This window comes from Branchiostoma lanceolatum, chromosome 18, assembly GCF_035083965.1.
Source record: "Branchiostoma lanceolatum isolate klBraLanc5 chromosome 18, klBraLanc5.hap2, whole genome shotgun sequence".
Classification (NCBI taxonomy): Eukaryota; Metazoa; Chordata; class Leptocardii; order Amphioxiformes; family Branchiostomatidae; genus Branchiostoma; species Branchiostoma lanceolatum.
This window is the reverse complement of record NC_089739.1, coordinates 4920546-4947742: the sequence shown is the minus strand read 5'-3', so window position 1 is coordinate 4947742 and position 27197 is coordinate 4920546. Positions and strand designations below refer to the sequence as shown.

Below are 27197 nucleotides of genomic sequence, written 5' to 3'. Positions count from 1 at the left end.
TTTGTAATGCAATTGTTTCATTAGTATGACCTATTTCCTCCTTTGTCATTATGACATGGCTGTGGTGTTCCTCGAGTGTCCATGCCGTAACTGTATATATATATATATATATATATATATATATATATATATATATATATATATATATATATATATATATATATATATATATATATATATATATATATATATATATATATATATATATATATATATATATATGTATATATATATATATATACAGAAATGTAGTTATACTTTGTACCTCCATACAAAATAAGTAAACGGGATACATTCTTGTAAATATAAAAGCACAACCATTTTGCATTGCAGGAAGTTAAAATAAAATGCAAGTACCATGGGTGAAATATAAAGGAAAGTGCCTTTCGTTGGCCTGAATATGTCACGGTAAATAACGTAAATTTTCTATAGTGTATCTACTAATTACGAATTGTATTAGGTATGGGCAAATTGGATTCAGCGTCGAATATACGTTTCAATGAGAAATAATCCTTCCCAATAAATGGAAAACCAGGTGTCAAACTTCAAAGTGTAACTGTCGGTCACAGAACTTATCTATGTATTAATCTATTGACAGTGATATCCTCATTTGTGGAAGGATTGACAAAACAGTTGACTATCACCTTTTATAAAATGTCCACCCGGAGACAAGATTGTAAGGTTTAACCACCATTATACTCTTTCCGTGTGGTGGAATCTCTAACATGTTCAAGGTGTGGCTCTCCTCAAACATGGGGGCTCCAGCTTTGCGTCCCATCCAAGAGGACGTCCCTAACCGAAGCTAGGTACTCATTGGCACCTGAATCGAGTGAGGAAATTGGGCTTTAAGTACCTTTCCCAAGAGAATAACACAGGGGTATGTCAGGGATTCAAAACAAACCTTCAGATTCTACGTCAGTGACCCCTAAGCACCTTTAAAGAGTCGCAAAAAGTTGTGTGTTTACGGTTATTAGTGTCGCAAGCAGTTGCGTTTTACGGTTATCAGTGTCGCAAATAACAGTTGCGTTTTGCGTTTAGCAGCGCCTCAAACCGAGGTGCGTTTTGCGCTTCCATCCACGTAATGCAAACGTAGCCGCAAATCACGGAGAATGCGGTGTTGGAGCCACCTGCTAACATTCCAATGAATAAATTGCTTTAGTATTTATGTTTCACTTCTGAAGAAAGATGTTATGGACAACGACCTTCCCAGCAGTACCTCGCTCTCTGTCATCCCAAAATGCGTGGGCTTAATAGAAACGATGTGCAGAGCGGGTGCATTTTGATTAAGATAGTGCGGTGCGGTGTTAGAAAAAAAATGCCATTAGGCGTTTCCGATGAAAAACAGCAAGTGAATATTCTAATGTGTGTCAGTTTGGGACCATAGTAATATTTGCTTTATCTACTGGGCGGATGGCAAATTTCAGGTTTGTTTTTCTGGACGGTTAAGTAAGCAGAAGTTAGGAGAAGGTTGTGCAGGTGGTAATCACCTTTGCACGGCATATGCATATGGATATAGAGATTGCGATCTGATGGAAACGACGTCGACGATTCTAATCGACAGAGATTCCGATCGGGATCTCTACTTATCCTAGTAGAATATGTCATCCAGATACTCATATAGAATTTCCGATAATTGTACTTGCAGAGATCCTGATTGTAGAGACTGTACCGGAAGAATCTCTCTCTATCTTTCTCTTTCTCTTTTTCTTTCTCTCTCTTTCTCTCTCTCTCTCTATTTCTCTCATATACATCGTCATCATTTACATTTTGCACCCTGTCCTAGTTCCCCTAAATAAGGATAAGGGAGCAATTAATCTTACGAAAAGTGCAATCAACATGTGCAGCTCTGTGAAGGCGCCACTTAGATCGATGACCATCTACATCCACAACACACAATCAAAAGGAGGAGGACACTTTCATAACTTGCAAAGAACCGTACTAAAGATTTCAATCAGCAGAACATCAATCATATCTTTCATTTTTAGTGCAAGAAAGTGTGACCGTTACACCTTGGTTGACAAGGCCACAACAACCAATAATGCAATCAATAGCACTACTCGTTGACCTGATGGATGCTAAAGGAATCTAATAGAATAAAATGACGGGAATTGATCCATTGAAAGGCGCTTAATGGACAGGCTTCCTTGAATCTATGCAACGGGATGTCTTACTCTTCCAAATTGATTTAGAAATTGAAAGAGTAATTTCTGTGGGATGCGTGGATTTTTATATGACATCACAGGGCCAGAATAGGATTTTGCGTAACGCTACAGTAAGGGGCTATTATTACTGCATGCAATCCCATCTTTACGCTCACCTTGAAGCAAACATAAAGGTTATGTTTCTTTACTGGAGTGAGAAAATGGAGCCTTTACGGATGCATGATAGTACACTTTTTGTGCAGTGTATACAGATGTGATGACTTATTGCCAAATCTCGTGTTTTTGTTGTTTGGTTGTTTGTTCGTATTTCAAAGCCGGTATATCACTTAATGGCGTAAACACCACGTTTGTAGTAAAGAGTACACTAAAGCGCACAAGCTGCATATCCGGGATATCTTGACAGATGTATTTGCTCTATTCAAACTTGGAAGGACTCCTACCCTTTTGCTGATTTGAAAAGATCCTCACGGCTATATCCTTAAACAATATATATGTAAACCTTAAAATACAGTGACATACAAATGAGATGACGCAGGAACAGTTGAATAGATGCATATCACGGACTTGAAAGTTCAGTCGTAGCTCCAGGATATTATCTACACACAGATCTACATAAATCTCCACAAAGATTTTTTTCAATGTCAAGGCAGGCGGAAGAAGGTCTAGGTCGTGCGTATACTTAGTGTAGACTCATAAGTTTGACATCAGTTCATGTAGCGAGTCCAATTTCATTAAAAGAGCGTCGAACTGATTAAACACCACGGCTAACCAAACACGGACGCCTGTCGTCTGGCCGTTACTGTTATGACCTTTTTGCAGAAGTGCATGTCATGGTGGCTGATGATTACGGGTATATGCATGAACCACATTTCGACCTTATTTCGCATGGAAAATTTCTTCACTTCATTTGTGTAAAGTCTAAATGCACGTCATTTACATCAGTCTACGTGGATTATGAAGAGCAAAATGTTGTTAAACGCGTTGAACATTCACTGTATAAAATTTGATCTTTAAGCATGCTTTTCGCATACCATCTTCGCACTACACTGAAGATGCATAACCTTTACTTATGCTTTAAGCTGTGCTTAAAGATGGGATTGCATGCAGTGAATATCTAACTCATGGGTATTTACTGTCAAAGGCATCTTAAGAGACGCCATGAAAGTTTTTTTGGCAGATGGCTGATCAAGAGTGGATCGACCGTATGTGCTATCATAATTAATATCATTGGAAGTTTTTATCAAAACCAAAAATGTAGAATATATTCAAGCAGTATGGCACAACAAATAGCCCTGCATCATTGAAGATGGCTGCTTCAACTTTTATTATTTTCCTATGGCGCATATTACGACATGTTGACAGTAAGAAATTATTGGACGTTTGAATGAATAGGATTAATATAACGTCTTTTCTAGCAGTATAACTCTAATCTGGCAATCACTACAACATCTGTTTTGTGCTTGTACGGTTCTACTTTCATGGTACATTGGCTGACGCCTTTTGGCAACATATTTCACACTTGTGTTGCAATTGAATCTTGGCCCCACAATGTAGGGTGGTTACGAAGCACTGGTCAGGTTAACGAAGCTATCGCCTTCTGCGTGCAAGGTTTAGTCATAATTGTGCAGCTCATAGCTACTCTCCCCACATCCTTTTTGAAGGGTACCAATGACGTTCGTACGTGGGCTCAAAGTCGTTCAACCAAGTCATTGCATCCTGTGTTGATATATTCCCTTCAAGTGGCCATTATTAAGTCGGCTGGCAGAAACTATATGTTGAGACCGTTGGCGTTATCCGTCACTTTTTTTCAGTCGTGATGTGGAATAATGCGTTTAGTGTGTTGGCATACCCGTTCGTTAATTCCTCCAGTGAATCATATTTTTTAAACTGAATGTTACGTCACTACCTACAAAATATGAGAGATCTAGAAAGGAATATAAAAGGAAAGTCTTTCTCCAAACGTACGAAATAGATTTGGACTACATGTGACAAAACAATATGTATCAAATTTAGAAACTTTATATAGTGTACAATGTTTAAAGATTTGTAATGTCAAAATTTTCGACTAGAAAATGGGTGCACCAAAGCGCAACAATGCTAAACATAGGTTTTTATTGGTCAGAAATTACCCGCAATGGCAGCCTATTAGCGCTGAATTGATGCAGGGTATTACAGGTTTCACACAACACACATTTTGTGGAACTGTCGCAAGGGTCTGGGCTGCTGCCATTCGGCGCCACCAGGTGACCTCAATACGACCTTCCCCAACCGAAGTCAGGTCCCCATTTACACCTGGGTGGAGTGAGGAGAGTCGTGTTAAGTGCCTTTCCCAAGGGCACAAGATCGGTGACATGACAGGATTCGAACTCGGGACCTCTTGGTTCTGAGTCGAATGCTCTGCCGTTGCGCCACACGACCCCGCAAAACGTTTACGTCATCCGCGAGAGTATGTCCGTTGGGATTTATGCTGCATCTAATCCGTACATCCCACCTCTCTATTTCAAACCAAGCCTTGGGTGATAGCTTCGTTAGGGCGGTTGAAAAGGGCAAACTTTCCAGCAATTTCAAACAGTCTCGTAACATTGTGGTCGCAAAGCAAAATAGGTCGAGGTCACTGTCTTGCACTTGAGGTGTAAAATACTAAAAGCATGCAATCATCACTTTTAAACTCGTATGATATCAGGTACTAGCGTTTCATTATTACACTTTCATCATTTTATTGTCAATGTATATTTTGACATCGATAGGATTAATCTTATAATTAATAAAATTAATTACATAGCTCATACCCTCAATTTGATTTACTACTCATCCTGTTACTGTTTAACTACTAAGTATGAGCTGCAAAATAGATTTATTTTTGATTGACATTCCTAGTATAATACTGCTAAATGAGGCTTCTGATTACCAAAGAACTCGTTACAGCACATCACAAAGAAAACAATCTTAGTAACGCTAAATCGGTTTATCTTCGTATTCTGAAGCTGTTGTTTATTACTTGCCGTAGGAAATTATAATTCACGTTCTAAGCTAAGCAAAGTCAAGCGTGTCAGAGGTGGCAACACAGCTCTTCGACGACAATTGTAGTAACGCTGAATCGGTTTATTTTCGTGGTCTGAAGCTGTTGTTCAAGACTTGCCGTAGGAAATTATCATTCACAATCGAGGCAAAGTAAAGTGTAGCTAGCAGAGATGACAAAACATCACACCGAAGACGGACGTCATTAGGCAAACCATTAGGCATGTCTTTTGTTCGATCCGGTAGAAAGAATCCGCTCACGTCCGGCCGACTGATACCTCTCTCCATCATACTCCAAGGAATAAAGGACGCGCTGCAGCATCCCCAAGGTGATCTGGTTAACGGCTACGAGGATTATCCGTAACGTTTATCTTCACGGAAATTATCATTCACATTCTTAGCAAAGTCAAGTGTAGCTAGCAGAGGTGACTCAACATCACACCGAAGACGTCATTAGGCAAGTCATTAGGCATGTCTTTCGTTCGATCCGGTGGAAAGAATCTTCTCATGACGTCTTGCTGATACCTCCCTCGATCACACCCCAAGGTGATCTGGTTAACGGCTAAGAGGATTATTCGTTACCTTTATCTTTACGGAAATTATCATTCACATTCTGAGCAATGTCAAGTGTGGCTGAGGGAAGAAGCATAACCACGAAGACAATTGTAATAACACTAAATAGATATATTTTCGTAGTCTAGTATGACGCTGTTGCTTCAAACTTGAGGTAGCTTTTAACTGAAAGGAAATTATTATTCATATTCTTAGCAAAGTCAAGTATGGCTAAAGGGACAAAGCATAACCACAAAGACAATTCTAGTAACACTAAATAGATACTGCTGTTTCTTCAAACTTGACGTGGCTTTTAACTTAAAGGCAACCAGAGCAATATTAGGGACCAAAAAATAGAAATTAAAAATGTTGAAAATCTTTATTGTTGTGACATTTACTAACACTGTCTAGCACATTTGTGTAATAACTTCGTATTTCGAGCATTTCAAAACCGTGCAAAAGCATGCCATATGATGATCTCATTAGTATTGCGATCCGACAAAAACCCCGGCAACGATTTTCAGTGAGTTCTCACATTACAACGAAGTCATAATGGACGTCGCTATACACTGTGATAGTGTTGTTTAACTAACTAGTCATGAGTAGAAATGACTAAATGAAATTAAATGACTTTCAAAATCCGATTTTCGGGCCCTGATATTGCTTGGGTTGCCTTCAAAGGAGATTATCATTCACATCCTAAGCAAAGTCAAGTGTAGCTAGCAGAGGTGTCAAAACATCACCACCAAGACGTCATTAGGCAAACCATTAGGCATGTCTTTTGTTCGATCCGGTGGATAGAATCCTCTCATCACGTCCTGTTGACACCTCTCTCCATCAGCAGACTCCGCAGAGTACAGGATCCGCTGCAGCATCCCCAAGGTGATCTGGTTAACGGCTACGAGGATTATTCCCTGAGGAGGAGCAGACTTAATTGGAACTCCTTCTCAGTTCGCAGAGCACGTCATAACCAGTTTGATTAAGTCTCAGAAAACAGCAGATGATATTCTAGCAGCGACAGTATGATGCGGTGGGTTCCTCTGTGATTAACAGTACACGGCTTATAGATCCAGGGGCACTGTGCGGTCTGAGAAGCTTTGTACAACGAAGAAGGTAAAATTGTGGAGTTACTTTTACGATGCCATTAGGTACTGCTATCTCATCTTATCCCTGAGTCATGTATGTCCTCCCCATGAATGCATAGGGGAATCGGCACCCGCAATGTTTTGTATGAAGTTTTGGAGATATCCCGTGACATCTGTTAAGTGGAAGTTGAATGTTGTGTTATGTACAATGTATATTCCATTGAGCAATATGATCTTTGCTCTATGCTGAAGCCTATACGATGTGTGTATCAATTTAACTGGTTGTTGCTCTTCATTGGTTGTGCCATTATCATGCAATATACCTGTTTTCCTGCACTTATATCTCTTTTGTACTGTCATCTAACGCCAATTATATTAGCTTTATGAATATGTATGACAATATGATTTTAGTCGGTATACCTTTGCTTAATTTTCCACAATGTGGATACGTCTCCACAATGTTCATCAATTTAATATAATATGTTTAGCTGCAATAAGTCTGTAAGCTCTCAGGTGTAACTTATTTCCCTACCAATCCCTACTGAAATGAATCATAGATTGGATAGTGGAATGAGTTAATAGGTAATTTGCTGTGTGAATGGCAACCTCAAAATACTCTGACCTAGAAACCCACTTTTATAGAGTGACCTGCGATTTTATAATGACTCTTCGGTGAAAAACATAGTTGGGACCAATAGCAAGCATCAATTTCCACGAACAATATATCAATATGCGACTTTTTATAAACTATTTTGTTTGATATTTTGGAAGCTTTTCCAAATAGCAAAGGTTTGCCTACCTCACATTACTTCCCTATGAAGAACTAGTCATTTTGCAAATAGGTGAGTTCTTGGAAGATTCCTGGTATCCAAACCTCACTACGATGGGCCCTATTTCATCAATACGTCATTCGCCACGATTATTTAATCAGAGTCACCGGCATGATTACACGTTGGACCCTTAATAAGATTAACTATCTTTTGGCTCTATCTGCTAAATAGATTAATGACTTGGCCCAAGAACAGTAACAGTCATCATTGAATTTCCGGTTACCATGTTTCTTTTTCATGATATGAGTAATCTGGCGAAGTCAACCAGTACGGGTAGGACAATGTCAGCCTGCAGAATTCGTTAGGTCGGTGATAAAGAAGCAGCCATTATTGTATCATAGTAATCATAATTAAAACGATAATTCACTTGTCTGAACTAATTTGTTATTGTCATGATTATGAAGCGTAACCGCGGGGAAATGGAATTGTTCTTTTTTGAGATAAGTATTGAAAGTCTTGCCATAGCTAGCTACTTATAAATGTATCTTTTGTATCTGCAATATTGTTTACTATAGTTCCGTTTAGTTATTACTGTAGGTTCAATTTGATATAATAATGTAGTTATTAGAATTGTTGAAGAATAGATATAGATTGTCATTTGTGCTATCTTTACATTATCATACATTGCCACCGATGCAATTGTTGAGCAGGGAAGTCATTCATTCTAATTCATTCTATCTGATCATGCCGCTCGCTGGATCATATCTAGTGGTGTTTTCTGCACAGAGAGCGATTGAAGTATGCAAGGGCGGTCTGTACTTATTCTAGAGTGCCTGTTTTTATATGGTTCGCACATTACTTCTCCCACCATATGCAATGAACCTTAACATCGACATCAAAGAAGACCGGTAGTATATCTGAAGCATGACTCCAGTTCTTATGAATATTTCAACTCTTCAAAAGACTTCTATCCAGGGTATTACATTTAACTGCGTGTGGGCGGGGGGCAAGTAGGGACGTGCTACATGCCATGGATATGCAAGATCCCGGTCAAAAGATGACTATTGAAGTAACGACTTACCGTATATCATTCAGCATTTTGCTACCCACCTCACAAGAATAATGCAGACAACTTTTGTTTTTACAATACTCCTTTGACTGGATTGACATTGTAGTGCAACCGGTTCATTCATATAGTCTTCTTCTGAGCATGTTTCTAAAGGGATTTTACCTATGAATTATGTACCTGGCCAGGTATCTTTAATTTATTGTTTTAGATTATAAGATTTTATGTCGTTTTGCTGCTTTGTTGTAAGACTTGATGTCGTTTTGATGTTTTGATATTTGAAACCATATTGGACTTAAAGGCCAGCTGCAGCCTATTAGTAATCATTCACAATAAATTCTCTGCACCTTTGCATGCCTCATCTTTATAAATGCCATACAGAAGCCACAAAAATGAAGTGAACGCGTGTCTAAGTTGCCTGCAATATATAAAAACCTTAATGACGAAGAAGTACTGTTATCATTCACGTAGCGATAACGGCGCCCTTAAGGTGTCATCATAGTAAATCACCCCTCGTGTTACCTTTAGAATCACCAACAGGTGGGTCGGCATGATTTGTTCGTCACTAAGGGCTGCCCTTCATTGGTTGTATTGTGATGAATGCGCGCCCAGTCGATGCTGAAAATTAGACGACCCGATGAGAATACGTTAAAGAAATTAAAGGTCAGTTATTCTTCGATAGGGAGTGATGAAGATTAACTACCTTCCACGAGTCGTTGGTTAAGATGAATGAAACATGTGAGGAAGCAACTATGCGCACTGAAGCCCTTAGACTGTAAATGCAGAAATGTTCGCGGTAGTTTTATGTTCGCGGTTTTCGCGGCAAGCTCTTAGCCGGCTGTTAACTTAAAACTACCGCGAAATTTTTGCTTTCATACCCCCTTGTCTGAACTTTTGTCTCTAACGCGAACTTAAAACCACCGCGAACACTCAATTTTCTCCTTACCGTGAACTTAAAATCACGCGAACTGAAATGCATTAACAGAATGCTATAGTATATAAGGTTTCAAATATCGCCTTTAGCTGTATGTCTCGACCGTTTGAATAGTTTTGAAATGCACTTATTTTAGCTTTTGTCTGCGCTTTATGTGTCTTAGTCTGTATAGACGAAATGACAATAGCAGTAGTTGAAGCAGTAGGAAATGTTGCCTTACAAAGTTCAATTGCAGCTTGAAAGTTCACCCGTGTTGTTAGATCCATTAATATTCCTTAACAGAGACGGGGGGCACCATAAACTTCAACTGCCAACCGAGTCACGAATTCTATCTGCATAACGGTAACGTGACGTCACAAAAACGGCGAATTGCTTATTCCTTCAAGTAGACAGGAGTTTGCCAGTACAAAGTTTTGTGTTTAAAGTTACTGTTTAACTTTGGTTCAAAATGCAATTTCGGTGTAGGCAGTATGTCTTACTGTCTTAATTAACCCAATACAACGTAAACTTTGAAAATACGGTGCTAATTTACTCAACAACAGGTATTTATATTTTCAATGTATCATAACAATTAATCCCTTCTGCATAGCGATCTTTATTCACAGCGACAATACAATCACATTAAAACTGCAACAAATGGTGAACATTTAAAAAAAAACAGAAAACGATATTCCTTTGCGTTCGAAAACTATTTATCTGACTAATAGCAAAAGGACAAATAGATTCTTGGTCGTATATTTAGACGCCAAGAAGTAATAGTGACGTCACAAGCGGCATTGAAATCATGAGGGTGGTGATTCACGGCTTATCAATGAGATGGAATTAACGACACGCTTAAAGGATCACGAACAATGACGTGTGGTTTTATGTCCGTGGTGTTTTGTGTTGTTACCTCTACCGTAAACTATAGCGATGACTTTTCTTTGTTCCAAGAGAGTCAGATTATGAATCGATCAATTCAATATGACAAGAGTTAGACGCGGTTGTCAACTCGATATTCGATCCTACGTGTATCTTTGAGAAGTGTGAAACTAAGTGTGGCTTTCTTCTGTAACAAATCATGGGCGAAATTGCATTTTACAGGGAGCTTCTACAGATATTGGTGAAAGGCATAAGACATGGAATTTTTCGTTACGTAATTCGAAGGGTTCAGGAAATCAATTTGTGAAGGACATGGCTTTTTTATTTAACAAATCATGGACGAAATTACTTTTTTTTCCTGGACCGTCTTTAAGAATTGGCAGAAGGTATAAGATACAGAGTTTTTCGTTACGTAATTCCGGAAATCAATTTGTGAATAACATGCTTGGTGTATTAGCAAGTAGAAAGACGTATGATATATTTTTGCACCTTCTGATAAGATAGTATATTGCAATGTTTTCCGCGGGGAGGCGTTGGTCATCTTCTTCTGAGAGATACGCCAAAAGAAAGTTACTCAAGCAACTGGATACAGTTCTGAAACTGTCAGACGTTTCAGACAGCATCCGTTATCTTTCGTCTATCTTCTCCTAAAGAGGGTCAACCCGTGTCCTATTCACCTTGCAAATATCATTCAGTATGCGCGAAGGGCACATTTAATTCCTCTAGATATGGTCTGACGTACTTCCAAGTAGTTTCCCGACCTCATTCTACGACAATGAGTGGCCTCCGCGCATATTGGCTGCTTTAATAACAGCATGTCCTTTCCGTTTAATTTTCTCGGGGGATTTCCTTACGGCGGAGTAATACGGATCAAGTGGGGAGACTATCAATTCGCCGTTACGAAAACAGACGTGATTTGCCATTGAACTGCCTTATTATCTTGTGTCAGTTTGACGCAACCATTTCACCTGATCGTGCGTTCAGACCCTTGAATGCAGCAACACGCAAGTTCCTTTCCTGTTTCGGCAGTAGGATTTTATTTTACAGGGAGAGGTTGCTAGCTCCTCCCCTTTAACGTGTTTGAGGCATCTCCTCGAACACATGACCCCTAGTCCACGTCCCTTCCGAAAAACGGATGCAGCTCTAATCGAGATGTCCCTGACCCAGGATTTCACCGGGGTCTACCAGTTACCAACTGATTGGGATCATGAGCTCAACTGTGAGGCCGTTGAGCTCAAGGGACATCCCGAAGCAACCAGAAGGGAAAATGATTTACTGGAGGATCGCGTTTAGTCCTTGTCACGGTCTAGTAAAACCGGGGTGGTGTCATGCTTCTTATCTTCGGTGTTTCTCTGAGCACTGCTGAGGGATCTTATCAAAACTCCCTTCTTTTTCAAAGCAATGAGGGCCCTACAGGTCCGTGACGAACAGGCTGCTTTGTGTGGTATTTCCGGCAAATGTGAGTACTTCAAGTGTCCTTTCCTTTTATCTATTCATTTTTCACCCACTCAGGTTTTCAGTATCATATGGTCAACCGGTCTAGCTACTAGTGGATTCTTTCCAACGTACACGCAACATGCTTGAATCTTGGATGGAACAGATAGTCTCCAAGCACTGCTGAAGTATTTGTTTTATAAAAGTTCCTTCTGTCTTAAACTACAGAAAGGTTTTGCAAGACAGAAAAAAACAACTAAAATCGTCTATGAAAAAAATGGCACAATTTTACAGTTTTTCAAGCTCTCTTTGAATGATATTTCAAGCAAATGTATCTATATGACATTGAAAGTGATATATCTAGTTAAAAGATCGTAGTTTGTAACCTTTCTGGGTTGCAGTTTACCAATAGAATCGCTGGACCTTCTTCGATGTACACGAGACATGCCAGTAAAATGGCGCCATGATTAATGATGCAGCTTAAACTTTGGCGCCCCTGTCAAGCTAAAATATAGCTGTCGATTGCTCTGGATAACGCTAGATATGTAGGTTACTAGGGAGAGCCAGCCTTTGCAAAAGGTTAGACTGATATATCATGAGGATAGGTGAGCCTACCTTTTATTGGATTAGAGTTATCCTAAATAATGAATTAATTTTAAGACTCTTTGATAACTACGAATACCATCAAAGAATAATGATCGCCAGATGCAATCATTATGTTGCAACGGAAATGATTAACAGAAGCCATTTACATCAGAGGCTATCAAGCGTCTTCTAACCGAGACGGGGGCCATTACCGACTGCCTTTGACCCGTTGCTGACGTCACCGTTCTGTTCAGGTCAGGGGGCATGTATTCAAGCTTTGGGTCATCTCAACGGACAAGGGACAGGGGACCTTTTAAAAAAAATTCACTTGGGTTCTTCACAACGTGAAGGGGGGCCTTTACAAGTCACCCTCCGATAACCTATCCAATGACCTATCCGGAAGCGTCTTAGTAAGCGTTTTACAGATAGATTTTGCGTATAGAATATTATGACAAAAAGTGTACTAACATACTTTTCAGAATTCCCTGCTTCACATAGGATTTAGAGTTGATTCATGACATTGACATTTCTATGGCTGTTACTTCTAATGAGTACGCCCAGTAGGCCTTTTGTGCCTGAAGCTTATTCATTAATTGGCACAGTAGGACTCCAATAACAATCGCAGCGATGCACCATTCTGACACAAGCACTCCATATCGTCGGGTATAAACTGGTTATGGGCTAGATTCATCATAACCTTAATAATGATAAGTTTATTGCGAGTTCTTGCACGTAATGCTCAGGATAAAGACGAAAAACAACTTATTGGGTTTATTCTATTTCTGAAACATTAGAAGACGAAAGATCGCACATTTTGTTTGTTTGAACCTTAACATTTGTTTATTCACGTGATCACCAGAAGCTGAAATCGGCACGCAGGCCACTTTACATTGAGGTCATGAGGAAAGAGGTAAGGGTCAGATACAAAATATTAATCGAGACACACAGTCAAGTCCTAATAACTCTATGAGCATGTGTGGATTCTGTGAGGCTAAGAAACAAAAGTAGTTTAAATTTCTTTTTGTCTGTAAATGTGGGAAAAATGGAATGGAATTCGGTGGCCTCTTAAAAAGCTTTTCGTTTTCCACCATATTTGTCCTGCAGTATTTACAAGTTCTTTCGCACACGAGTAACGTCTTGCTGCGCTTGCACAGCCCTTTCTCTACACTACGTACTTCACATTCTCGAATGAACCCAGTTCATAGAATAAAAGCTCATCTTTGTTCAACAGTTTGTTGCGTATGTTATATGCTTCAACTCTGCTTAGAGCAACTTCTTTAAAGCTTATTCACTTTGCCAGAACTTCAATAGCTTCGTGCCTCAACATACCGTTTGTTCATTATAACCCAGTGCTTGTATATCCACGCAAGCTTCTTACATAACATCCACGTAATTGTACACTGGAGCTGCGTGTTTCATGGCAGATGCGACGCTAAAGCTAATTCACTTTGCCAGAACTTCAATAGCTTCATGCCTCAACATACCGTGTGTTCATTATAACCTAGCGCTTGTATATCCACCCAAGCTTCTTACACAACATCCACGTACTAGTAATTAGGCACTGGAGCTAATGTATAGCATTTGCCATGAGTTGATACATTGATGTCTGGTTCCTGTGATCTGAAAGCAATAGCCAATTAGAATCGTCGTTCCGACTTGTAATGGCGTAATAAATATGCTCAAAGAACTTCACCCTAGGAAGTTACGGCTATCAAATGCCGTCTTTATCACTTGCATCAGTACAAATGTCTGTAGTAAGGGTTCTTTCTTGAAGATACGAGGGGTGATTAATAAGGTCTGAGTCTCACCAAGAAATAAGTTGCACAACTCACATCTTGGGGCATAATTATATAGTATGAAGTCTTTTATTTATTTCCACCAAATTTCAAACCATTGTAGTCATTACTTTTCTGTCGGAGTTTTTTTGGGAGCATCAGTAGGTAAGTATAGGTGAAGAAAAGTGAGGTAAGTGTTGAGAAAGACATGGGTGAACTGTGATCAGAGCTGTGTGGGTCGTGTTCCTCATGCCATGAAACATACGAAGACATTGCCAAATGTCTGATGAGGATTCCCTTCGTATTGAGTCAAATTGCTCTGCTGAAAGTCAGATACCAACTCCTTTCTAGTTATACCAACTCCTATCTTTATTCTAACTAGAAAAGAGTTGGTATCTGACTTTCAGCAGAGCAATTTGACTTGCACACCTACTTTATAGACACGCCCCGAAATTTGAGATAAATATGCACCTCTTTTCTTGGTGAGGTCCAAAACCTATTAATCATCTAGCGTACCTATTGCGCAGATACATGTCATCTTGATTGTTGTTAATGATGATGCAAATGCTCATCACCTGTTAGATCAAATTTGCGCCGTATAGAAAACTAGCTGCAGTTTCAAATAATGCACCCGATGTGTCTATCAAAACGAATGTTCCCCCGCTGTGCTTGATTAGCTGAATCGTGGGTAGTAATAGCTTCGCGACCGACGGAGCTATGAGTTTCCTTTAAGTCCCTGCTTATTGACTCTGCATATTCGACTTAGGGGTGCCCTTTCCTTCAAGTAAGTAGGGAGAACTTTCGACTACGTGCTAATTCAAACTAAAGATAACTATCAAAGAGGTAGCGTCTCAACGGAAAGATGCTTCTAACATCATTATAGACACTGAATCCTTTGAAAGGTCACTGGACTAAGGTGCTGATTACATATAATGGAATCTGGTATGAAGACCTTTGGTAACCCGCTTTGCATTCGTAGGGGACTGAACGATCATTTTGTAGATGGTTCTAGTTTGAATTTATATATTTTGTGTAAACAGGTTCGTTGACCTTTGTAGATACAAATTGTTTGAACACGAGGCATGTGCACAGTAGAGTTATCTAATAATTCGTTTTCGCACTCCGTGTACGGAAACTTTTTTCTGTGTTTTCTGCCAGATTATTTGAATATCAACAAAACGTCAGTAGAGTGGCAGGAAGTCGTTGAATTTGTAGATGCCCGCATATGTCACACTTGCCGACGGAGTGGTAGGAAATAGATGGCAAAGGTGCCAAAGGAGTTAATGATAAAATGAAATGACGCCATTGGGCTGAGCATTGATTGTCTTGAAAACTATCTCTTTACTCATCCGCATCTCTTTTGTAGGTTTGATGCACCTTCATCCATGATGACAGGAGGGGCAAATGGTTTCTCATCATCGACAATGGCACTTGCGTTCTTGGTCCCATGGATTACCATATTTTGCATAGTGATGACGTCACTTCCGTTGAAAGGAACCGCAGCTGTGGTGGAGGAAGTGCGTATAGGTAAGGAATCATTACTCATTTTTTTTTCAATGTATATCATTCACCACATTTACAATGAGATGTGGATCCTGGAAGAACTTGAAGTACCTGGAAGTACCATGTCTTCTACGAGGGGCGAAGATCTAACAGGAAAACAAACACCCGTTGCAAGATAATGCAAGTTTCCGAGAGTATCTGGGCTCTGACACACCCGTGTCCTGGTCGTGTATATGAATTTCCAGGCTCGGGGTGTACGGTCCTAGATTTTTCCTAACACACCCGGACTTGTACTTACCTGGGAATTGCACGGGAATTTACGGGACGCAAAACAGGCCTTGAAAAATATTCAATACGTTCCTAAATAGATTTCGGACATTTTTACGGCTATAAAATATATTCTTTACCCCATACTGGGCCAAAACACGCTACGAAAAAATAACAAATTACTTCTATCACCAGGATAACATTAACTGTGTCCAATTAGAAGCGAAACGCCCTGGCTTCTTTGAAGTTCAAGGGAAGGAATTCGAAGATCACGACACTCGCACTGTTTTACCCGATATTACAATGTATCGAAGTGTGTGCCGCTACCATAAGTCCATTAAGAGTCTATCATAGCTTTAAACGTCATTTGCGTGTCTCAGTCTCTGTAAATCTGCGGATTTTCACTTCAATGGGTGCATGGGATCAGTGACTGAAAATGTGTGGATTGAAGTGTCAAGAGCGCTGCTTGTCTTAACGCAGTGATTTGAGAGAATGTGCGAAAGTAACTTTGTCTTTACCTGCCACTTATGAATCATCAGCTTCTGTGTGCATTAGATCAAGCACAGTAATGTTTCAATGTCAGAAATCCCAGACACATGGCTTTACTTCAATCAATTCAGTACGGAAGGCTTGTCCTTAAAATCATAATGTCATTTGGATATTCTGATTAATGCACACCTTTCCACTAGAGACCACGCTGCTAACGCTGAGCTACCAAAGATGTTACAAATCACTAAAAAAATTCCATAGACAAAGAGTGAACTTCTTTTATTATTTGTAGTGTGTTTCTCTGTCTTTTAAATCAGACTTTTAGATATTTCATCAAAAACAGTTATAAATCTAAGGGTCACACTAATTTGATCTTGCTGGCTGTGTTGTCGCTCAGCTATCGCCGTCTAGTGGAAAACAGGCATTATGTTTTGGTTCTTTGAAATTAAACCACGTACATTGTAACATAACATGGTTTCCGTGATTTAGCATTTTGGTATGCCCTATTATTCACAATTAATATATCAGTTTAACTTGTTCCCGGATCTTTCTGTCGGAGGAGTTGGTGTCCCACTATCTGAGAATTTAATCTCAAGTGAAACATGAATAAGTGCCAGGCCTAGATTTATATACAACCAACGCGTCGGGACGGACGCCTAACGTCTTTAGCTGGGTGGCCCTGAAAGATTGCCGCCCCTGTGTCCCATTAACCCGCTAAATTACGTGACCCCGCGGTGAATTATATCAAATGGAGACCTATTCATTCCAACGGGTAGGCAATATTTAAAAGAAATGCTAGAGCTGTGCAGTATATCATGAGTATTGATGAGAAAAACGTGCATGCCATATAAACAAGCGATCTAATGCTTTCTAATCATGGCAATCAACAGTATGCTTCTCGCCTTTAGCAACAAGTACAGATGGCCCAGATAACAACCACGCTTCACTCAGCATTTAGATATGTCTCCAAAAACGTTGAGAGATGGGATGAATGTACAAGAGATCTAGGTCATCGACTGGAAAACTTGATTATGATACGTACAGTTTGATTACTTTCCTTTGAAGGTCTCCAAATTGCACAAAAGGCAGCTACAGCGCTTCGTTTTACAAGTGCCGAAAAATCATTGATGGCTGAACGCTAAGAAGTTTTTAGTGCATTACAGCGTATTCTCGTAGGTGACATTATTGATAGGCCAGTGTCGAGGTAAAGACCATATGGTTCCCCTGCGCTGGTCATTTAGGTCCAGTCTACCTCATTAGGAGCCTTATGGGATAAATCACGAGACACTGAGGGTGGTTTCTCATTGTGATAGAAGTTCAATAACGCCCCTTGATCTATTACAGTCATTGCGGGTCAACGTTAATACAGCTGCTCTAGTCAAATGTGTTTTAAGGTCCCTTTTTTTCCACTCTCAAGACAAAGGTCTCAAAACTGATGTACAATGTTGAGCTTGGACATATTAAGAAATCTAAGAGGCAATCTAAATCAAGGCCAATCGACCATCCCTAAACAGAAAGGGGGGCCGATACCAACTGCCAGACACCTTTGACCCTTTACTGACGTCACACTACTGCTCATGTCACGTGACAGGCTTGGGTCAAATTGAGGACCACATGTGCACAGGATTGGTCGAAAGTTTATTATTAAGTGTTTTACTTTGTGTACAATGTTGAGTCATGTCATGTCTTTCTTACGTTTTTCAAAGGCGCTGTATTTGAAGAAAAGAACTCGGAAGAAGAGAACGCGTTGCGGTTGGCGGTGGAAAAGATCAACTCCGACAAGAACGTCCTTCCCACAGTCCGTGTAAAATACGACTTTCTCTATCTGACAAGTCAGGATACATTCACTGCAACAAAGCAAGGTTCGTATAAGACATGATACAGAATGACATATCTAGATATATGATATGAAATGATAGCCTCTTTGTAATAGAGGTGCAGTTTCTCGTTCATATGATATAAGAACAGTGTGAGCTTGCATACAATGTACAAGTTGGCTGTCAGTAAGGTTCTTTTTTATGGAAAGCACGATACATTTCCTAAATCTTGTCGAGGTTTTAGCATCTACAAACCCTCCGAAACGCTAAATTTCAAACAAAATCGTCAAACTAACTTTGGACCATTCAAAAGCCACTGCCTCAAAAGTGACCCCCCCCCAATAATACATACAGAAACATAAGATTGATATATAAACTATACATTTTTATTTACATTAGTGTATATGTCTGTTCTCTTGCATAAAACACAAGATTATAATGCAACGTCGACGTTCATTCTTTCAGGTTGTCATCTACTGGCGGGTGATCCCGTCGCTGTCATCAGTGTGACGTCATGCGTCAACGCTCTTTCTTTACAGTCCGTCTGCGCAGCTTTCCACGTCCCTCACATCCATGTCCCGGATGAACGTTGTGACGTCATTTCCACCCAGAGGTTTGCCCTCAGTACGTCCCCCCACGGGAGAGAAATAGACTCTGCACTATCAGACTTGATCGCGCAACTGAAGTGGAGGAAAGTTGTCTTCTTTTACGATGATCAAGGAGGTTTGTGGACATTTTGATACATAGTATTCATTGGTTTATTGGTTTATTTACTACTTTAGCATTTTGTATATATATGTATATATATATTTACTACTGTACCAATGCTGTTATCACTATCAGGTCTCAATACATGCACAATGTGCAAAGACTTTACATAGAATCTAACATGTAAACCTCTTTGATGAATGTACTCTCGGTGGTTGCTAATGCCTTTCGTGGGGAGACTACTCAGTGTATTTGTTAATTGTTTCTAGAGTTCAACCTATTTTCTGTTTGGTTGGAAAATAGGGGTGGCCGCGCCGTGCTTTAGTGCTAAAAAATGCACATTTATCTGCCGGTGGTTAGGAAATCAAGACCTGGTAAAACATTGTTAGAATTATTGATTTTTTAGTAATGTGAAATTTAGGGTTCAAACCTCATGTTACGTGTAAATCACATGCTCAGTCAACAAGTTAGTTATCCATTCATTTATTCATTTATCTGATCACTCATTTGTTTGTTTATTCAGGGAACAGCAAAGTTTCACTTGTTGCTATCAACCATTCAAAAAAGAAACGTAACTATGAAACTAACAGAAAGTTAACTGATTTGGTATTCAAAAGCTGTCTGTGGCTTAAACTCGAACGTGTATTCAGTGAGCTTAATAACGTAGGCCAGGGCCAAGCTATTACTGGTAAATGCCTCCATCCGTTCTAACCACACACCGCGTTATCCCTCCATTACAGGATACATAACTAGGTTTTCCTTTTTCAAAGGAACCTTGGAACGGTATTCAATAAGCACCAAATCAATTTACAGACAAAAAAGGCTTTAGCAAGGTCACTCTCAATTATGAGATAGCGACAAAGTTAAAAGAAAAGTATAACCTATACAGTGGTTGTTATGTAATCATATTAATCATCTTTAGAGCAACATTGATTGTTTCATATGTATTTCTCCCTTTCTTTTATGTTATATAAGATTTTTAGATTGAAAATGACATAGGGCATCAAATTAAGATAAGAAAGACGATGAAACCTCTTGTGCACGTAATGCCTTTGAGGTAATAGATAATATAGGCCTACTAATACTCGTCTGGTAAATATGTTCTCTTACGTATATGTGATACCACCAAAAGACTCAAAACATCAAATTTAGATGAAAAAGACGATGAAACCTCTTGTGAAAAAAATGTACGTAATGCTTTTGAGGTAATAGATAATGAAGGCCTACTGATACCAGTAAATGTGTTCTCTTACATATATACGATATTACCATACGAATCAAGAGTTAAGTGAACCATGACCCGTGGAGACAATGGGTTCTTTGATACTTCACCAAAACGATAGTCTTGATGTGTGTATAGTTCCGTCGTCTCACACACGAGTGCGCTTTTAGAAACTACCTTCTCATGCAAATGTCCAAGTTCAATTCCTACTTGGATAAAATCTTCTGTCATAACTTTTCATTAGAATAGCACAAAGTGTGGAAGCCAGAGTGCCAAAACACCGTTAAAGACCTTTGTGGGAAGGCTCACGCGGAGCACACTTAATTCCGGTGTGGTAATTGTATATTGGCATCTCTCCGTTCCAACCTGTACCAGAACATGTCTCAGCTTAAGAGAAAGTGCGTGTAGAATATCAAACATGACCTAGACTAACGAGCAGGCAGGACAAGCTTACAAGAATGTTCGTGAGTCAAACCTTCTTGAAGAGGCATCAAACTTCACTATACGTAAAATCTAAAACCTGACACAAATTAAGATAAAATTATGTGTTAAGAAACGACACTTTCAAAATAAGAAACAGGAATCGTTATCTGGTAGTTATTCAGACACATTTTTTTTCATTAAATAAACTTTATTCAAGACTTTATAGCTTGACGGAAAAATTTATTCATGAAGACATCCACTAAACCTCGCCAAACACGGATTAATATCTAAGAACTATGATTATAGATATGATATGACACACTCATTCCAAATCTTCTTATCAATTTCAACCTCCTATTTGTTTCCCTAGACTCATTCATTTGATTAAAAAAATAAGAATTAGAATTGATCCGTTGTCATGATTTGTCGCAAACTGAAATAACACAAAATTGGGAGCCGGGTAAGATGAAAATGAACTACTGTTGAGAGACACACCTAATAAAACAATAGATGGGCCTCATTCGGTTAATCTTTGACACCTAAGAATGCTTTATCATTGCTATCATGTCTCCATGTGTCTTAAAAAGATGGAAGACCCTCTTAAGCATGCAGTTTTACAATGGTGTTTTAGCACATATTACAAAATCGTATCTTACTGCCAGTGGATTTAGCCTTTTGCATCCATTAGAATAAGTGTGGTCATTTATGTATTTACCCCTTTAGGCAAGACTATGCAATAAAGATTTCTGTCAAATTACCCAGCCTTTTAAATCTGCAAATGAACCTAAAATCTTCTTGCCAAGCAACGAAAATCTAAACACACGTACGAACTACAAACTTTCACCAACGAATTCCGTGATGAAGTTTTAAAGTCCTTCTTTTCCAAAGCACGCTTGACTTCCCAAGACCTACTTCGTATTTTAAGTATGCTGATGATTGTACTACAGGGCAAAGGTCACTAAGTGATTGAGATCATTACCCTTGGGCTGTGCAGGGGCGGTGACCCGGTCACCAACTCCTTGCACCTGCCCGCCCTCGTGCGAACACTCATCATATATTCCCTATTGAGTAACTGTTAGATGCACCGTACCAACTTGAGTGATGATTCCGCATACTGGGAGTGCTAAGTACGCTCTTATTGTAGGTTGCCTTTAGCGTCTAGGCAAGTGCAAAAGTATGACCTGAAAATTTACGGGTCAGTGTTAGAGAGAGTGCCGAATCTGCCAACATTGAGAATCAAGGTTGAAGTGTCACGGCAACCACATGCTTTAAAGCTGATGTTATCGGGAACCGTATGCTTTGACATTCGACGGATGAAGCACAAAAACGATGGTCCCAATTTTGAGTCCACAACATTAATGTGTTTTAGGTGACCCTTACAATGCTATGAAACATATTCTAGATTTTTAAGCTTAAGATTCATAATGTCTGAGGAAGGCAAGTAGAATAAGGCTTTCAGCTCCACATACAGATTTAAAGCAAACAACCAAACAGATATGTTGGCATCATGGCATCTTGTCTCCAAAACGATTTTGAATGTTTATATTGCTGGTAAAAATGCATACAAAATATTGTTGTTGTTTTTTCAGAAAAGAAACTGTGGCCGCGGATTAGCCAAGTCTGATCGGAACATGTTATCACTCATGAGCATGTTAGCATGTATTGTTTAGTTTATAGGATTTTAAAATCTGTATTCTGTATTCCCGATTTTAAAATCTGTATTCTGTATTTCTATGTTGTAGTTTGTAGTTGATTGAACGAAAGTCGCTGTTGCATCAGCATACTTTTATTTCACTAAATGAAATCTGATCTTTAAGCACACGTAAAGCATTTAGAAGCCATACGGATACGTAAAAGCTAGTTTCATGAAAAACACACCTGCCAGCTTCGTGCAGTATACATTGGCAGCTATCCGATGCCACACTCAAGTGCAAGTTGGTCTAAAACTCCCATTACCATTACTCCCATGTGAAGCGATGCATGGTGGTGATAAGGTAAATATGTTATTTTTAGAAACGTTCGGGGGCGTTAAGGGATTTTCATACTTCCCACACTTGAACGCGTCGGAAGCCACATGTCAACATAAGCACCGCTTTTGAAGGAACATATGGTTGACATTTCTTTTCAAGTACTGAGGAGATGCCATGCCGCAGTGACATCACTGTTATCAAGTCAGCGCACACCTTCGTTCTTAAGTCCTCTCCTAACTTGTCTCTTGGCTTTACTTTTTTCTTTACCAAAGGTCGATCGCACAAAGATAAATCACCTAGAATCCCCTGAGAGATTTTAAAGCCATTGTAAAATCTATGGTGAGGGTTATAAACGACATGGAGCATTGGACATGGCATGTGGGTGATTGATTGGTAATTTGACGGTATTCGTTTGGGTAAAATGCCCCCCAAGCACGAGTAGGGTAGTTGACGTTTTACATACTGAGAGGTTGTGATTGCGATGGCAATGGCCTGTTACGAACATTCTGATTATGTAGGAGGAGTCCGTAGTTATGATAATAGAGCCCGATGCCACAGCCCAGCCTAAATCCGCCAAGCCAGAAATTCAAAATAAACCCCCCCATAAAATTACAACTATTTGACGGACATATAAACACTGTCACATTGGTCGAACCACTAATTGCCAATCTCTCATTGGTTTAATTGCTAATTGTGATAGGCAGTCACGATCTGTGATGGACACTCACGATCAGTTTCCCAGAGACATGACTCAACGAGCAAACAGAGCAATGTGAAGACTGTTGTTAACGTACATGAATATTCATACACACGAAACAATTCATTTGCAGGAGCCAGTTGTGAAGAGGGTTGCAACTTAATATTTCTTGCATGTATAATGTATTTTGTGGGCTAGGAAACTGCTATAACTTTTACCATGCATGTTTTTTTCTTCTTCTTCTAGATTTTAACCGAATACAGAACATTCTGGACAGAGGACAACGAGGATCACTTGACGTTCTAATACTGAATTTCCAAAGAGTACAAGTCTCTAGCGGGTGCGCTATTTCTATGTATTCCTGTCATCTAGATAGTATTAAAATTATTGTAAGGAAAACAAGGGCAAATCATATATAGTGCAAAATTGAAAGACAACGCCTAGAAGCATAGCATATACATGTACATGGTCATAAGAACACCCATGTTCTTCTCGTTTTCTTAACCTTATCAATTAGGGTTATTTCTGGTTCTTCCTCTCTGACATATACTTTTGTCCAATCAGGTCTTTCATAGATCACGTGAGAGACAACGACATCAGTCTGAAGAACGTTGTACTTCTCTGCCGACCAAGTGTTATAGTAGACTTAGTCACAGAGGTAATGTATACTATTTATTTTTCAAGGACTATAGACTAAGCAAACCATTTGGTCACCAATGCGGTATAGAATAATCACATTTTAATCATTGTTTTTATTGGCCATTATCAGTTCGATGTAAATTCTATATGGTCATTCGAAAAAGGCACCAAAAAGACCTTGTCTCTGTGTCGTTTTTTTCCTTGATGAAATTGGCCACTTCACAATTTGGGTTCATTTCAAATCTGTTTATCATATCCCCCTAGGCCACAAAGATGGGAGTCATCAGCCACTCGGATCACTGGATAGTTGTGAATGAGGTAAGTTTGAAATATTTGATGATTTCAAGCTTTTACTTCTTCGATTTTCCCAACGTTCCATGTGCAAGGTTTTGGCGACGCTCTCGTAGTATTATGTGCAGTTTGCAAGAATTCCAGGAATGATGCAGACATTTTGTTGATTGTCCGGGCATGCGTAGTTGTTGCTCTGATACTGTCCTACAGAGAGGGACAGTCGCATTCTGGAACCATCAGAAAGTCAGTAACAAAGAACAGATACGGTAGAAATCAACATCGATCAAGGAGTGGTTACTTTAGACAAGCTAAAATTTTGTAAACAAACCAACAAGATGGCTGCCTCCAGCTGCAGCCAGTTGCAAAAATTGCAAACATAGGGGGACCATGTCGGGCTTATTGCAAGGAACACCTAGTCAATTCCTTCCCAGGTTTAGCCTCTATATGATTACCTCGGTATAGGCAATTGTCGCCATGGCAATGATGGTATTATCGCCAGCCTTGTTGTTCTTTTCGCTCCCAAAATAAACAAACAAACAAACAAACAAACAAGCAAACACACACAAAAAATTCCCGTTTCACCGTGTCAGTCAGTATACATCTTTAGAGAAAACCCACACTGTCTAAACATGGATAACGACATGTGGACATCAAAATGGATGGTCGTCCGTTTACAAGACCTAAATCAATATGACACTTAAGAGTAAATCGAAAGCCATGTGAGACACGGTGATCGTTCAATGTCTACAAGATTAACCTTTTGGCCCGTTGCCTTCACTTTGTAATTAACCTGTAAAGATCTCTTAAGTAAGGAAAGTCATTACTCGATGGGACGAGGACTGAAAAGTTTTACGTCGAGACTTGAAAACTGACATCTTCGTTTATACCGTGAAACCACATTGCCTCGAATCGGATGATTTTTAGTAGTAGGCGTTCGTCGCCATTTGAAACGGTCGATGTCATTTTACATGCATTAGCACGACCCGTCACTTTAAGTCACTCCAAGATCCAACAAACCGTGAGGTTTTGTGGCCCAGGGGTTAGGGTTTGAGTATTACATGTAGGCTTTTACTTTTGCACTTATTTCTTAAAATGTTCATACGTTTTGGTATTATCTAGCTCCCCTCCAATGTTATAATACGCTCGGATATTAATATTGTATCTGACGGGTACGCTACACTGCATCGACCGTTTCAAAATGACGACTGTTTGCGACACGGACATGCCTGTGTGCATAGACGCTAAGTACTAGGCATGGCCTCGAGCTCCTTGATATCATAAATTTGATACGAATATTCTAAGCGTTTGTTGTCTGTGTGTCTGTTTGTGAACATCAACTGGAAAAGCGAGAAGCTGTGGATCGATCCAAAATGATATTTGGAATGTGGATAAGAGTCGGGAAAACGAAGGTCAATTTTGATGATTTGCCCCTTAGTGGGTTTCTAGAGTACTGCATCGGAAATTAAGGTTTCAACATCTCGTTCTATGCTACGATAACACAATGCATGTAGTTATCATGTCTTTTTTTTTCTATTTCTACCTTGGTAGGGGATGACTACCGATGATTTGAGGCGTATGAACGTGACGCGAGGCATCGTGACGGTTATACACAGGGAGGGCCCACAGGAGGTGAACTACTCCTCGGAAACAACAGAGGAACACAAGTCTCCGGTAAGAGGAGGAAGGGGTAGGTTAGGGTAGGGTAGGTTAGGGTAGGTTAGGGTAGGGTAGGGTAGGGTAGGGTAGGGTAGGGTAGGGTAGGGTAGGGTAGGGTAGGGTAGGGTAGGGTAGGGTAGGGTAGGGTAGGGTAGGGTAGGGTAGGGTAGGGTAGGGTAGGGTAGAGTAGAGTAGGGTATCTTATGATGCAGTATGGTTGCATGCCCAACGTGACCTTATAGCCTGATTACGTTAGACAAATCGTAGCCGTACATCACTAGTTTATGAGTGTACCCAAAAGTCGAAATCACGGTACTAAAAGCATGTCTAAATGTCTATTTCAGCTCAGATCGGCCTATGTGTACGACGCTGTGAATGTGATCGCGCGATCTCTCGATCTTCTCGCGAGGAAAGGCGAGAGTTGGAAAACTCCTTCGGGACTGACCTGTGACCTGGGCGCACCTGTCCCATGGAATGACGGGACGGCATTCCTGGAAAGTCTACACAAGGTAATAACCATAAGATCTGCGCATGCTCAGTCATGTGCGATGATGATAATTTTAAAAGACATAAAGAAGAAGACGAAGAAAAATTGATTTATAAAACATCATTGCGGGCCAGTTCGCCCCCCTCCAACCGTAAAAAAATGTCGTCAAGCCAAGCCTGTTTAATAATACCATTCCTAGCCATTATCTAGTTTAATCTTTCCAAAAAAGCATGTTACGTTGTTGTTTCGTTATTCTCCTCACATCTGTTGATCACATATGCAGGGCTGGAGATATTTATTACACATACTGCCATTAGCTAAAAACCAACCAAGCTAATGGAAGCGACGTTAAGTGCACATAAAGAGTCATTCTTAGCCGCGTGAAATGTCGCTGGCGGCAGGGTGTGCATTCATGTTCAACCAATCATGCTCACGAGGAAAGAGCTAAGTAACATGGTCAGATGTATAACCTGGGCTAAATATCACGGCTTTTAAGGGGAGCAAAATGCATCGCTGATGCCTGTCGGCAAAATGATATGTCAACGTAAAAATAGACCGGTGCATTTTGCATGGCACCCTGCATTGTGTTATTATCTTTTCTTTGAACAAAGCCTCGTCTTTTCCCCTTTTTTTTTCTTGAAACTTTGCTTCCTACCTTTCTAGGTTAAAAATATGTGTGTTCTTTTGAATAAGTCTTTGAGCATGAGTTTACAAATGAAGATTTCGCAAAGATGGTTATGTTTTCGGTGCTGAGCCATTTGTGTTTGTTTTATTTGTTGACAGCAT

General features: G+C 39.7%; 1 protein-coding gene across 1 annotated transcript in view; it reads left to right on the top strand.

The window, feature by feature from the left end:
* The window catches only part of LOC136424073 (glutamate receptor ionotropic, delta-2-like), a 46167-nt gene that overhangs the window by 5773 nt on the left and 13197 nt on the right, over positions 1–27197 (top strand). Inside the window, exons 2-9 of the mRNA XM_066412493.1 lie at positions 15609–15769; positions 18208–18363; positions 18784–19041; positions 23585–23678; positions 23903–23996; positions 24242–24295; positions 25817–25939; positions 26269–26433. Coding sequence (XP_066268590.1) covers positions 15628–15769; positions 18208–18363; positions 18784–19041; positions 23585–23678; positions 23903–23996; positions 24242–24295; positions 25817–25939; positions 26269–26433 — 1086 coding nt within the window. The 5' untranslated portion in view covers positions 15609–15627. The remainder of the gene's footprint in view (positions 1–15608; positions 15770–18207; positions 18364–18783; positions 19042–23584; positions 23679–23902; positions 23997–24241; positions 24296–25816; positions 25940–26268; positions 26434–27197) is intronic.